This window comes from Hyperolius riggenbachi, chromosome 6 (assembly GCF_040937935.1).
Source record: "Hyperolius riggenbachi isolate aHypRig1 chromosome 6, aHypRig1.pri, whole genome shotgun sequence".
Classification (NCBI taxonomy): domain Eukaryota; kingdom Metazoa; phylum Chordata; class Amphibia; order Anura; family Hyperoliidae; genus Hyperolius; species Hyperolius riggenbachi.
Genome location: NC_090651.1, coordinates 181,007,363 through 181,020,527, shown reverse-complemented (window position 1 = coordinate 181,020,527; position 13,165 = coordinate 181,007,363). Strand labels below are relative to the sequence as shown.

The 13,165-nt window shown below is 45.9% G+C and overlaps 1 protein-coding gene across 1 annotated transcript in view; it reads left to right on the top strand.

Moving 5' to 3' along the window:
- LOC137522614 (activating transcription factor 7-interacting protein 1-like) overlaps positions 1-13,159 on the top strand; it is a 196,296-nt gene extending 183,137 nt beyond the window's left edge. The window contains exon 6 of the mRNA XM_068242692.1: positions 12,999-13,159. Coding sequence (XP_068098793.1) covers positions 12,999-13,104 — 106 coding nt within the window. The 3' untranslated portion in view covers positions 13,105-13,159. The remainder of the gene's footprint in view (positions 1-12,998) is intronic.
- The last annotated feature ends 6 nt before the right edge of the window (positions 13,160-13,165 follow it).

Here is a 13,165-nt window from a genome sequence, read left to right as displayed (position 1 = left end):
GAATACTCAGGAAAGAGCGCACACCTACCTAGCAAAAAGGCGTGTTTGTGAAGTAAAGGCTGCAATCGCTCAGTTTTGATTAAAAAAAAAAAAAAAATCAAAACTGATCTTTAGAGAGCCGCAGCTCTTGTTTTGTGTTTTTGCAGTGATCAGAAAAAAAATTCTGTCACTGCAGTGGGGCGGGCTTGAACGCAAGTGCGGCCGAACGAACAGGCCTGATCGGGCAAACACTGCGTTTTTAGTTGAGCCTACACTAAGGTGACCCTAACGTACTGATATAGATCTGACTGTAAGTGATCAGTACTGATCACAGATACTATATAGTACCTGTAGGCTGTAATGGGAGCATGGCCGATCATCTACAGCATTGCCTCAGCTGAAAATCATGTATCTGTGGCCTCATGGCTTGCCTGGTGTCACAGAGGACCATATGATTATTCATAGGATACCCGAAGTGACGTGTGACATGATAGACATGGGTATGTACAGTGCCTAGCACACAAATAACTATGCCGTGTTCCTTTTTTTTCTTTCTCTGCCTGAAAGAGTTAAATATCGGGTATGTAAGTGGCTGACTCAGTCCCGACTCTGACAGGAAGTGACTACAGTGTGACCCTTGCTGATAAGAAATTCCAACTATAAAACACTTTTCTAGCAGAAAATGGCTTCTGCGAGCAGAAAAGAGATAAAAAGGGTCAATAGTTCATAGATTTTAGCTCTGGCATACTTCAAAGAATGTGTCATTGAGAAAAAACAAAAGTTAAAACTTAAAAAGTAGATTTAAACATAAAATAAAACTGTGGAATATCTTAACCACTTAAGGACTGCAGTCTTAAAACCCCAAAGACCAGACACTTTTTTTCCATTCAGACCACTGCAGCTTTAACGGTTTATTATAGTAGCAAATATATCGGCGCCAAGGGACAATGGAACCGCCGCTGAGAAGAACAATGTCCAAAAGTTCAGAAGTCAGGCATACATCAAAGGTCAGCGCAGGTTTTAGAAAGTCATTGTATGTAGGGAATGGTAAATTCTTCACCACAAAATATCAAATGCTCAGAGGTAGGTATCCGCCAAACATCAAAACTAGAAAAGGCTTACCAGCTCCCAACAACCCACATTATAAGGTTGTGAAATGGCTCATGTCACAGATAACGTCCAGGGAACATCAGACGTCGTGAAAAACCAGTGGACATCCGTATGGAGGTAAAGTTTCAGGAATTTATATAGGAAAACAAAAACGGCAATATCTAAGCGTAACCCATTTATTTAGATAAAATTTCTTTAAAAGGCAGTAGACATAAAAACGATAACTCACATACAGGGCCCATAAACAGGGAACCCCAGAAGATTAGCGCGCATGTAATGGTCAATCGAAAATCAATAGACAATGGTGCTGCCTGTTACCTTCCCGACTGGTTTCGCAGTCTTGCGTCATCAGGGGAGATGTTCTGTTCAGGGATATAAGCATCTGCAAATTTTGATGACAGGTGGTCTGAGGGGCCGAATTGCTAATTGGGATTTGCCAGCACCTCTGGGAGGCTATGGGTAGTACGGGTCCGTTTTGCTGGTGGCTGCGACTCGGGTCTTAACGCACATGCCACCGAACCAATTTCTACTACCATGCTGGTGCTCGCCACTTCACCAGGGTCTACGGTAGTACTGGTGCTAGGTCCAGGAGATGCCACGCTGCTGGTGCATGCCTCACCAAGAAAACTCGGTTCAGCGATAGCGCCACTCTGCTGCCCTTGAGTCTGATCCTGCGGTCCAGTGACTTGGGGTGTGGTACGCCTGGCTCTAGCCGGGACCTCAACCTCGTCATTGCTATCGGTCAGAGAGCCACTGCTGTTCACTGGTTCGTATTCTGAACCTGATGATTCGTCGGATGAGGCTTCCCAATCGCACTCACCCCACTGAGCCAGAATATCAGCGGCCTCTTCAGCGGAATACCCCTTTTTTGCCATGGTGGACTGCTAAATTTAGGGGGTATTCCTCTGAGACTACCCAGGAAAAAGAGCACCTACCTAGCAAAAGGGAGTACTTGTGAAGTAGAAAGCTGTGGTCATTGAGTTTTGATTAAAAAAAAAATCGAAACTGATCTTCACAGGGTGTCTCAGGGGGTGATTAGAGGGGAGAATAGATGCAATCAATGCACTAGGGAGGTGATCGGAAGGGGGTCTGACTTTTTCTCTCCGTTTTTTGGGGAGAAAAAGTGCGTCTTATACGGCGAAAAGTACGGTACCTTGCCGTCCTAGCAGGAGATTAAAATTAGCTTGTAGACAGTCTCTGCTCAGGTCTATGCTCAGGCTACATTCAAGGGTAAATTTTACAAGTGTCTGATTACGGTTCTGCTTTACTAAACTTTTGGAAAGGTTGTATAATTTTTCTCATTCTTTATGTATCTGGATATACTGTTCTGTCCTATACAAAACTTACTGTCTTTTGTGTTTGACAAACGTCCCCTACATAGAATATACCGTATTTTTCGGAATGTAGGACACACTTTCTCCCCAAAAAATGGAGAGAAAAAGTCCTTGCTCCTTACATGGTAAAGACAGGGAGTCCTCAACTTACTATCGCCTGCTGATACGGTTGCCGACCCGCCACGATTGTGTGGTCCTCCACTCCCCGTGTGTAAAAACAATTAGCGGCAGTGCGGCTCACCTAATCCAGCGATTCCAGCAGCGAGCGCAGACCTCTTCTTTCCTGAATGGCACCCCCTTGTGACGGTTTCTGCTGATGACACGATCCGCAGAAGCTGGCACTAGAGGAACAGCACCGGAGATCAGAGGAACGGAGGAGACTAGAAGGGAAGAAACCGAAGGGGGACCTGATGACAACACAGGAGAGGATCACACGGGAGTAGAAGAGGACACGGGGGACCAGAGGACGGACGACACTAGGGGAATAGGAGACAGACGGCGTAAAGGAGAACACAGGGGCAAAGGAGGACACATAGAAAGGAGCAAAGGAGGACACTGGTCACATGGTGGACACAGGAGAACAATGATTGGAGAACATCTACAAGACGCTCCAGGTTTAGAATTTTTTTTCCCCTGGTTTTTGCCCTTTAAACCTAGGTGCGTCTTATATTCTGAAATGTCTTATATTCTGAAAAATATGGTATGCTTTGTACATTGATCACAAGGAGTATACTAAACTGTCTCTTTTCTATTGTTAATGTTGCTTTTCATTAAAATTCAATAAGTTATTGAAAAAAAAAAATCTAAGCGCTACGTAAGATATTACCATGTTTTATACTCTATTGCTCCTGAATCTGCATATGTGGTCTACCAAACAAATTCTAGCATCTGCTAACCAAAGCCTTTCTCTTTATTGGCTCGATTACCACTTTAAGTAAAGGCTCATACACGCACTAGACTAAAGTCAGCTGAGGCGAACGCTAACAACCGCCTCCGTAGATAAGCCTCCGTAGATAATCAAGTGTGTGTAGAAAATCCCCCCGATAGGTATATGGATCCAGTGAGGCAAATGCCTAGCATTAGCATCAATATAATGCAATTCGCTATAAATTATAGTTTAATCATGGTGGCCATGTAGAGTATACGAGATGCCCCAGCGGAGAACCTCAATCGCCAGCGCGTAGCCAAGAGGAGCACAGTCACAAAAACAGTAACAAGATATAAACAAGATATATTGACGCAAAGAAGACACAAACTAAAGTGGCAGAATAACTTGTATTTTCATTCAAACCTGGATACTTCGTTGCATCTAAATCAAATATCCATCAGGCTTCCCTCTGTAGAAGTAAGCGATCCATATTACCACCTCTTAATAAGTTGTGGATCTTATCCAGGCCAGCAAAACGCAAAAAATGAAATGTGCCACCATGGACAGTTTTTAAATGTTTGGCTACTGGGGTGAGATTGGTCGTATTAGAGCTTTTAATACTAGTAATGTGTTGCAAAATTCTTGTACGAAACTCATTTTTAGTCTTTCCCACATAAAACATAATAGTAGATAGACCACAAGAGTTGTACCACAATTAACATAATGTGAAAAAGACTAATCTCTCCCATCCGGTAGTCAAACTGAATTACCCACTTGAATATAGCAGCATACAGAACAGCCGTCACAAGTGTAGGTGCCAGTGGCTTTACACTGTTTGGTGGTGGCCTGGAAGTCCACAAAATGGCTATTAACCACCCTGGCGTTCTATTAAGATCGCCAGGGCGGCTGCGGGAGGTTTTTTTTTAAATAAAAAAAAAACTATTTCATGCAGCCATCTGAAAGTTGGCTGCATGAAAGCCCACTAGAGGGCGCTCCGGAGGCATTCTTCTGATCGCCTCCGGCGGCCAGAAGTAACACGGAAGGCCGCAATGAGCGGCCTTCCGTGTTTTGCTTACTGCGTCGCCATGGCGACGGGCGGAGTGACGTCATGGACGTCAGCCGACGTCCTGACGTCAGCCGCCTCCGATCCAGCCCTTAGCGCTGGCCGGAACTATTTGTTCCGGCTGCGGAGGGCTCAGGCGGCTGGGGGGACTCTCTTTCACCGCTGCTAGCGGCGGATCGCCGCAGAGCGGCGGCGATCAGGCAGCACACGCGGCTGGCAAAGTGCCGGCTGCGCGTGCTGCTTTTTATTTCAACAAAATCGGCCCAGCAGGGCCTGAGCGGCAGCCATCGGCGGTGATGGACGAGCTGAGCTAGTCCATACCGCTAAGATGGTTAAACAAAAGATCATGTAAGGTGGGAGCCCTACGAAACGAAAAAAAGGGGGCCTCTGTCACTATAGTGCTTAATTTGGTGTCATTAGTGAGAATATGCCAATGCTTTTCTATAATCCTAGAGATTTCACAATGTTGTGCTGAGAATTTAGTACAAGATCTAGAGGTTTGTTTTCCCTTCCCGGCTAGGTGCCTACTTCCAGCAAGAAGGGCAGTCCAAGCACTTGCATCAACTCTTTTGTACGCCTTGACAAGGATCTTGTCATTATAACCTCTGTTGAAATCTAGATCTCAGATGGGCCGCATCCTGACAAAACGTCCCATCATCTGAACGCGCAAATATGGCCCAGTGGGAATACCTTTAATTGTAGAACTTGGATGGAAGCTCTCTGCCCTTAATAGGGAGTTAGTAGCTGTATCCTTCCTATATAGACGCGTCGAGATGAGGCCCCCATCGGAGATCGAGATCAATAAATCCAAAAATGGAACCCCTAAAGAACTCACTTGCATGGTAAATTTGAGATTTAAAGTATTACTATTGATGATCTTTAGAAAATTTGACAAAAGGTCAGTACTACCTGTCCAGAAGAGGAGGATGTCATCGATGTACCTGTGCCAGGCCAGAGCGTGGCACAGGTATATCGAGACCATCATCAGCGAACAGTTCTCTTTCCCACGCCCCCAGGTACAGGTTGGCATAAGACGGAGCACACGTCATGCCCATGCACCTGGAAGTAGTGGGTACACTCAAAGAGAAAGATATTGTTAGTCAAAATGAAATCCAATAGAGTTAGCAGAAACATGTTGTGAGCCGTATGTTGAATTCCCAATTCACTAAAAAAAATACTTACCACTTCTACTCCCAAACTGTGTGGTATGCTGGAGTTAAAGGGCCTCCACATCCAGAGCCACTAATAAAGTACCAGGGGGAAGTTGTAAACTCTCCAAAGCCTTCAAAAGGTGAAATGAATCACACACATATGATGGTAACGATTGTACATGTGGTTGAAAATGTCTATCGGCGTAGATGCTGGCACATTCAGTCAAAGAGCCCCGACCCAAAACTATTGGGCGACCCGGGGGTTTACTTAAATTTTTATGAACCTTAGGTAGCGCATAAAACGTCGGAAGAATAGGATTCAAAACCTTCAAAAAAGTGAGTGTCAAAATCAATTACGGTGCGAGACAGAGAGTCATCGATGATATTGAATAGCACCTTTTGGCACCATGTGGCTCTGGATGGAGAGACCCTCACATAGCAATTCCGTTGATTCAAAATTTCTAAGCACATATCCCTATATAACTCCACCTTCATAAGCACTACGTTTCCTCCCTTATCCGATAGTTTGATAACCCATTTTTTGTTAGCAATCAGATCAGCAAGTATGTCGCGCTCCTCAACATCTGAATCAGACCTACAACCCTTCAACTATATGTCCCTTTCCACCACCTCAATAAAAGACCTCAGATTTGGGTATAAAGAGAATGGTGGAAACTTTTTAGACATATTACGCAAACCCACTTCATCCAAACGCAGAGCAAAGTATGGTGCATATGTCCCCACCTGATCAGCGGATGGATGATCTGTAGTGGCATCTTGCAACTCAGTTTGGAGGGCAGCAACATCTTCATCTGACCACGGCTTCTCGAGACTACAGAAGGAAATCTTATGAACTGTTTTCTCAATTTCTAATTGGGAATCACTTCCATTTCAGCCATGGCAGCTATCATACCTATTTAAACGCTGCAAGAAGGTCACTTGTGGCCTAGGTCATTTGGTGCCATTTAATTCCTAAGTGCTTTGCAACAACTTACCAAGAATTTACCAAGAATTCACCCAGGAATTCAAACAGGATTCAACAGCCAAAGGACTCTGCTGGAAACTACTACTCTGCATCCACAACTGCTTCCAATGCTGTTGCTCAAAATGCCACTGCTGGACATATGTTGCACTACCAAGTAGACTCTTTATGTACACAGGTTTGCTTGCACTAACTGCATACTCATATAAACTGTTTAGGAGTTGGAAATTTCCTGCTGATAATCATTGACACTTACCATGTTTACTGCACTTTTTCTTATGTTCTGCCTGTCTGCAAACATCTACAAGTTGCATTGCAATATGCATCCTCCCAGTGTACCTCACTCCATATTCATTTCATCTGCTCTGCTTTGCTCACCTTACTCAGCTTCTCATGAACTGTTAGCTCTCCTGAAATCTCTCTCTCCCTCCAGCAGCTCAAAAACCTCACAAACATTTAAATCCCATTCACATTTGCTTACTCTCTCCCTCCTACTTTTACTTGCTGCTGGTGATATATCGCCTAACCCTGGGCCACAGCCTGCTGCCAGACAAGCATCCCCTGCTGACCCGCTTCACAGCTCTCTGTCCACAAACAACTTCAACACCCATCCTCGCCCCAACCTCATTTCCATCCATCCCACTCACAAGCACATGCTCCCCCTACCCTGCGGTCTCTGGAATGCCAGATCCGTCCGCAATAAACTTAGAGGTCCACAACCTCTTCCTCTCCAAATCCCTCACCATCCTCGCACTCACTGAGACATGGCTCACCCCCTCTGACTCTGCCGCAGAGGCTGCCCTCTCATACGGGGGGCTTCACCTCAGTCACACCCCCAGACCAGACAACAGGACCGGGGGAGGGGTGGGTCTGCTCCTCTCCCCATCCTGCACATTCCGTGTCCTCACTCCACCTTCCTCCCTACAATTCACATCATTTGAGGCCCACACTATCCGCCTCTACAATCCCCTCCCAGCCATTGTTGCAGTCTTATACCGCCCTCCGGGCTCCACACGACAATTTCTCGACAACCTTGCCTCCTGGCTCCCACACATCCTCTCCTCTGACCTCCCCACCATCATCCTCAGGGATTTCAATATACCCATCAATGAACCCAAGAACTCTGTTGCGACCCGGCTACTCACCATAGCCAACTCACATGGCCTAGTACAACACACCAACGCCCCCACTCACACTGCACGTCACACTCTCGACCTTATATTCACTAAATCCACCACCATTGCAGACCTCGACATCGTACCATTTCCACCCTCAGACCATTACCTTCTCGCCTTCAACCTCCTCACGGAAGGCACCTCCAAACTACCCGCCCACCCACCTGGTCGATGGCAGCGAGACCTACGCAAGCTCAACCCTGGCGTCCTTGCTGACTCCCTCCATGGCCTATCCTCCACTCTCCCCACCCTAACCTGTCCTAATCTTGCTGCAGCTCAGTATCACCAAATTCTCTCATCAGCCCTAGAGAAAGCTGCTCCACCAATATTCCGCCGCAACCGACCCCCTAACCCCCAGCCCTGGCGCACTACCCATACTCGCAACCTCCAGAGGGAAACACGCGCCACTGAACGAAAATGGCGGAAAACTCGACTAAACCAGGATTTCCTACAGTACAAGACTAACCTGCAGCAGTTCCACACTGCCCTTGCTCATGCGAAGCAGGAATACTTTACCAAGCTCATCGGAGCACAAGCTTCCAATCCCCGGCGTCTTTTTAGCACCTTCAACTCCCTGCTTAAACCCACCCCCCCCACCTTCTGTTTCCTCCCTCTCTGCCACAGATTTAGCCACCCACTTCACCAACAAAATAGTCTCCATCCGTCAGGAAATATCCAATCTTCAATCTTCACCTCCCACCTGCTCACAACCTACTCCTTCTCCACCCTATCCTCCCCTCACCTCCTTCACTCCTACTACCACTGAGGAGGTCAACCACCTACTGCAGACTTCCCATACCACTACCTCCCCCCTTGACCCTATCCCTTCTGATCTACTTCAGCCTCACTTCACAGATCTGGCCCCAGTCCTCACTACCATGTTTAACCTCTCCCTATCCACAGGCACCTTCCCCTCAGACTTCAAGCAGGCCACTGTACTGACTCTGCTCAAGAAACCCTCCCTCGACCCCTCGCTACCCTCCAACTACCGCCCGATCTCCCTCCTCCCCTTCGCCTCAAAACTCCTTGAGCGTCTGGTTCACAAACGCCTGACCCAGTACCTCAATGCCAACTCACTACTAGACCCACTGCAATCTGGATTTCGGCCTGCCCACTCAACCGAAACGGCTCTCACCAAAGTGGTCAATGACCTTGCCTTAGCTAAAGCTGAAGGTAAATACACCATTCTCCTCCTCCTTGACCTTTCAGAAGCTTTTGATACAGTAGATCATCCCCTACTCCTCCAGTCCCTCCAATCCATGGGCATTCACGATCTCGCCCTGACCTGGCTTTCATCCTACCTCTCCAACCGCTCCTTCACGACCTCCTTCAATGAGTCCTCGTCCACCCCCAACCACCTCTCAGTGGGAGTCCCCCAAGGCTCGGTCCTTGGCCCCCTACTGTTCTCCCTATACACATCCTCCATTGGCAAGGTTATCTCCTCCATGGGTTTTAACTATCATCTGTATGCAGATGACACCCAAATCTATCTCCACACCCCTGACATATCCACCACTACCATGGACAAGGTCTCCTCCTGCCTATCTGCCATCTCCTCCTGGATGTCCGCTAGGTTCCTAAAACTAAATCTAGACAAAACGGAATTTATGATCTTCCCACCCCGGTCATCCCTGGACCTCCCAGATGTGCAGGTCACTGTTAACCACACTACTATTCACCCTACCTCTCAAGCCCGCTGTCTGGGTGTCACCCTGGACTCCGCACTCTGCTTCACTCCCCACATCCAAAACCTCACAAAGTCCTGCAACTTCCACCTTCGTAACATCTGTAAGATTCGCCCTTTCCTGACCCCTGCCACCACCAAACTCTTTATCCATGCCCTCATAATTTCCCGGCTCGACTACTGCAATGCCCTTCTGTCTGGACTCCCTAAGACCCGAATAGCCCCACTGCAGTCCATCATGAATGCGGCTGCCAGAATTATCCACTCCTCCCATCGCTCCACCAGGGCGGCTCCCCTCCGTGAATCCCTCCACTGGCTTTCTATCCAGTCCAGAATCAGATTCAAGATATTGTGTCTGACCTACAAATCCATCCACAAAACCTGTCCAACCTACATTTCTGATCTTACTCAGAGATACACACCAAGCCGCTCACTCCGCTCCTCCAATGAACTTCGCCTGACCGTCCCCCGCATCACCCAGTCCCATGCACGCCTCCAAGACTTCTCAAGAGCCGCTCCGACACTATGGAACTCCCTACCTCCACCCATTAGGGCAGCCCCCTCCTTCAACACCTTCAAGAAGGCCCTCAAAACTCACCTTTTCACTCTTGCCTACCACCCCTCACAATTGCTCTAAACCCACAGCCGAACTCTGGTCCCCTACCTCTCGTGTCCCTACCTCTCCCTCTAGATTGTAAGCCTTTGGGCAGGGTCCTCACTCCTTTTGTGTCCTACCTGATCATGCACCTCTATTACTGTGCACCCATGCTATGCATTTGAGTGAACCTAACTTGCCTAATCTCCATGCTCCCATCCAGTGACTAAGCATTACCTTGTACTCTTACTGTGCTGTGTGATCTGGTTTTCTTGTATTCCTGTATTGTCATATTGCTGTTTGTCACCCCTAAATATTGTCTGTAACCTAATGGCAAAAAAAGCCGAGGCCGATGATGAGGAGGGCGAAGTGCCATCGGAATCTTCCTGACATGAGCCTGATTCTCGTTGAATGGGTTCTTTTTCATTAGCTTTCGTATTACCAGACTTCGTTGGACCGTGTTTAATCTGTGTTTGTCTAAGATTATATTAGCTAGAATTGTTGTTACCCGATGCGGAACTAACAGAGATCGCTACACTCCCACCTGTGGACAAATCAGATTCCTCCGCAGCCGACGGCTGTTGTGGGGGGATTATTCTTAGGGGGTTTCGGTTTATTAGGGAGTATTATTTTTGGATTGCTCCACCTATAAGCGGAACCAATTTTATATGCTGTCCTATCCAGTAGGACTTTCTGATCTCTATGTATCACCAGTTTTTTGTTAAACTGGGTAATATATTTATCTAGCTCCTCACTGCATATTTTATATAATGGATCGTCACAAAAGCCATTGATGGATTCAGTGACTTTTGGGATTTCCTCTTCTAGAGTTTTTAAATCCTCAGTGTCAAGCTCATTCATCAGGGTTAGACAAATTTTAGCACAACATTTGAATTTTTTTTCCCACCGTTTCTTAAAATCCTGACTCAGATTCCTACGATTTAGGAAAAATCTGAAACCGTAGCCAAAGTGGAGTGAACTGATCATCCAAATAAATCTTATTGTATTTTAAATTCCACCAAAGTTTGGATTTGCTCTCATACAGTCTAGTTAGCTTTCTAAAACCACCATTAATTGTTGTTCGTCTCTTGTCCCCTGCGTCTGCGTGCACTCCCTCTCCACCCGCGCCAGGAGATTGTCCCACCGAAGCATCTCACAACCCCCAGCTGCCTATAGCACACCTTGTGTTTCCCCAGATCTTAAGGATCCACTTAACCAACGTTACGTAGGTATTAATCTCCTGGGGCACACATAAGTGTGATTAATTTGTGGTCATGCCGGACACCCCCTCCTCTAGCAATTTAGAGGAAAAACATTTGAGATAGACTATAGGAAAGGTATTTCCTGATTGAATACAAATGTGTTAATTATAAAAATACAAAACTTTGACACTTGCAAAAATCTGTTTCTGTACATAAAAACACATTACAGCAGATTGCCCCCACAACCCACCACCCCTACCCCAGGACCCAACTATCCCTCACAATAACTGCCCAATGACTATCTAGTGTATTCTCATGTGCACATTGATCTAAACTGAGGCTGCACAGCCTAACATAAAAAAAAAAAATATATGTATGTATGTATATATATATATATATATATATATATATATATATATATATATATATATATATATCCTCACACATGCAGGATAATACAGGATCCAAAAAATAGCACAGGTCTATGGAGCCAAACAATGTGAAAACCACATGTGGTGTAGCTTCAATTTCTCAGCCAAGGCTATAATGCAAGCATCACATCACCTCCGGTTATAGCAGCTGTAGTGAGAAACTGGTATAATGGAATGGATACTCTTGATAGCAGTTGCAAATAGTAACTTGAACACCGCTAATAAGGCGTATTCAGCAAACTCAAGGTATCAGTCCATGTGGAACAGATTGGCCCTCACTTCAAGTGCTCAAAAGATGCCCTTCATTGTATGAGCAAGATTGGTAGCAAAAACTCCATCATATTACAGTTCATGCATAGAGCAGCTGATATAGCAAAGCATGCGTGGATGTATTCAGTGCATAGGTCAAGGGTGTGTATGCACCTTTATTGTTTTGTAGTGTTAAATAAAAATGTTAGAATTACTAGAATGAGTAGCTACAGTATCCAAGTTTAAGTCCAAATAGTGATCTAACTGGTACCCTGTTTTTTCGCTTGCAGCTTTGTTCAAGAGTTTTGTAAAGCTTCTCATCAACCGGTTAGCAAATTAAATGGGTTACCATTGGGTATTCTGTAGTACTGGTCCAAGCCCTATCCCATCAATCTGTGCCATGCACTGATGAGGAGCAGAAAACTCAAACATTTGTATACGTCTTGGATTTTTGTGGCTCTGTAAAATGTATAAGCTGTAGACTCGCTATATACTTCTGGATGTCTGTCTGGCTTTTAGGCGCATACAGAGAGGATTTGCATATTCAGCAGTGATGCATCAAGGGGTTATCTCGCTTGCTCACTTAGAACTATTGTAGATGCATTTAAAGGGTTAAAGGTACTTAAAATCGAATTTGGACTGGGGCTTCCTCCAGACCCCCGTAGCACATTATGTCATCTGGCATCCTCCTCTTCTTTCTCCTGGTACCGCTGGTGGCTCCGGTAATCGGTGACTTTGGGTGACATGTGTCCCTGTTGTGTCATCTCCAAAGACTGAACTGCTCATGTGCATAAGGCTTACGGCGACCAGCGTGATGACGCAACGGGTGCGCGCATGTGCGACTTCACCTGAAGTCAACGAGTACCGGAGCTGCCAGCGGTACCTGGAGAAGAAAGGGGAGGATTCCGGAGGACCCCGCGGGTTACGAGGGCTGGAGGAAGCCCCAGGTAAGTCCAAATTCCGATTTTTAAATACAGCTCAGGGTCCCTTTTAATAAAAGTATTAACTGTATACTGTATAGTTTACCTTTTAGATACCCCTGAAAAGTCTTTTAATGTTCAAGTCTATGGGTATTTTTTGCATCAGTAGCCTGTGATTTTACATTCTATTGAATGCCAGAAAAACTTTAATAATTTTTTGGGGATTGTTTCTTTTTCTTTGTTTTTTTTTCTTAGGAAACTGCAAAACCAATCCATCCAGCACCACTTCCAGAGGCTCCTCAACCACAGCGCCTTCCTCCTGAAGCAACATCGACTTCTCCACCTCAGAAACCTCACTTGAAACTTGCTAGAGTTCAAAGCCAAAATGGAATTGTTCTTTCTTGGAGTGTGTTGGAAGTGGA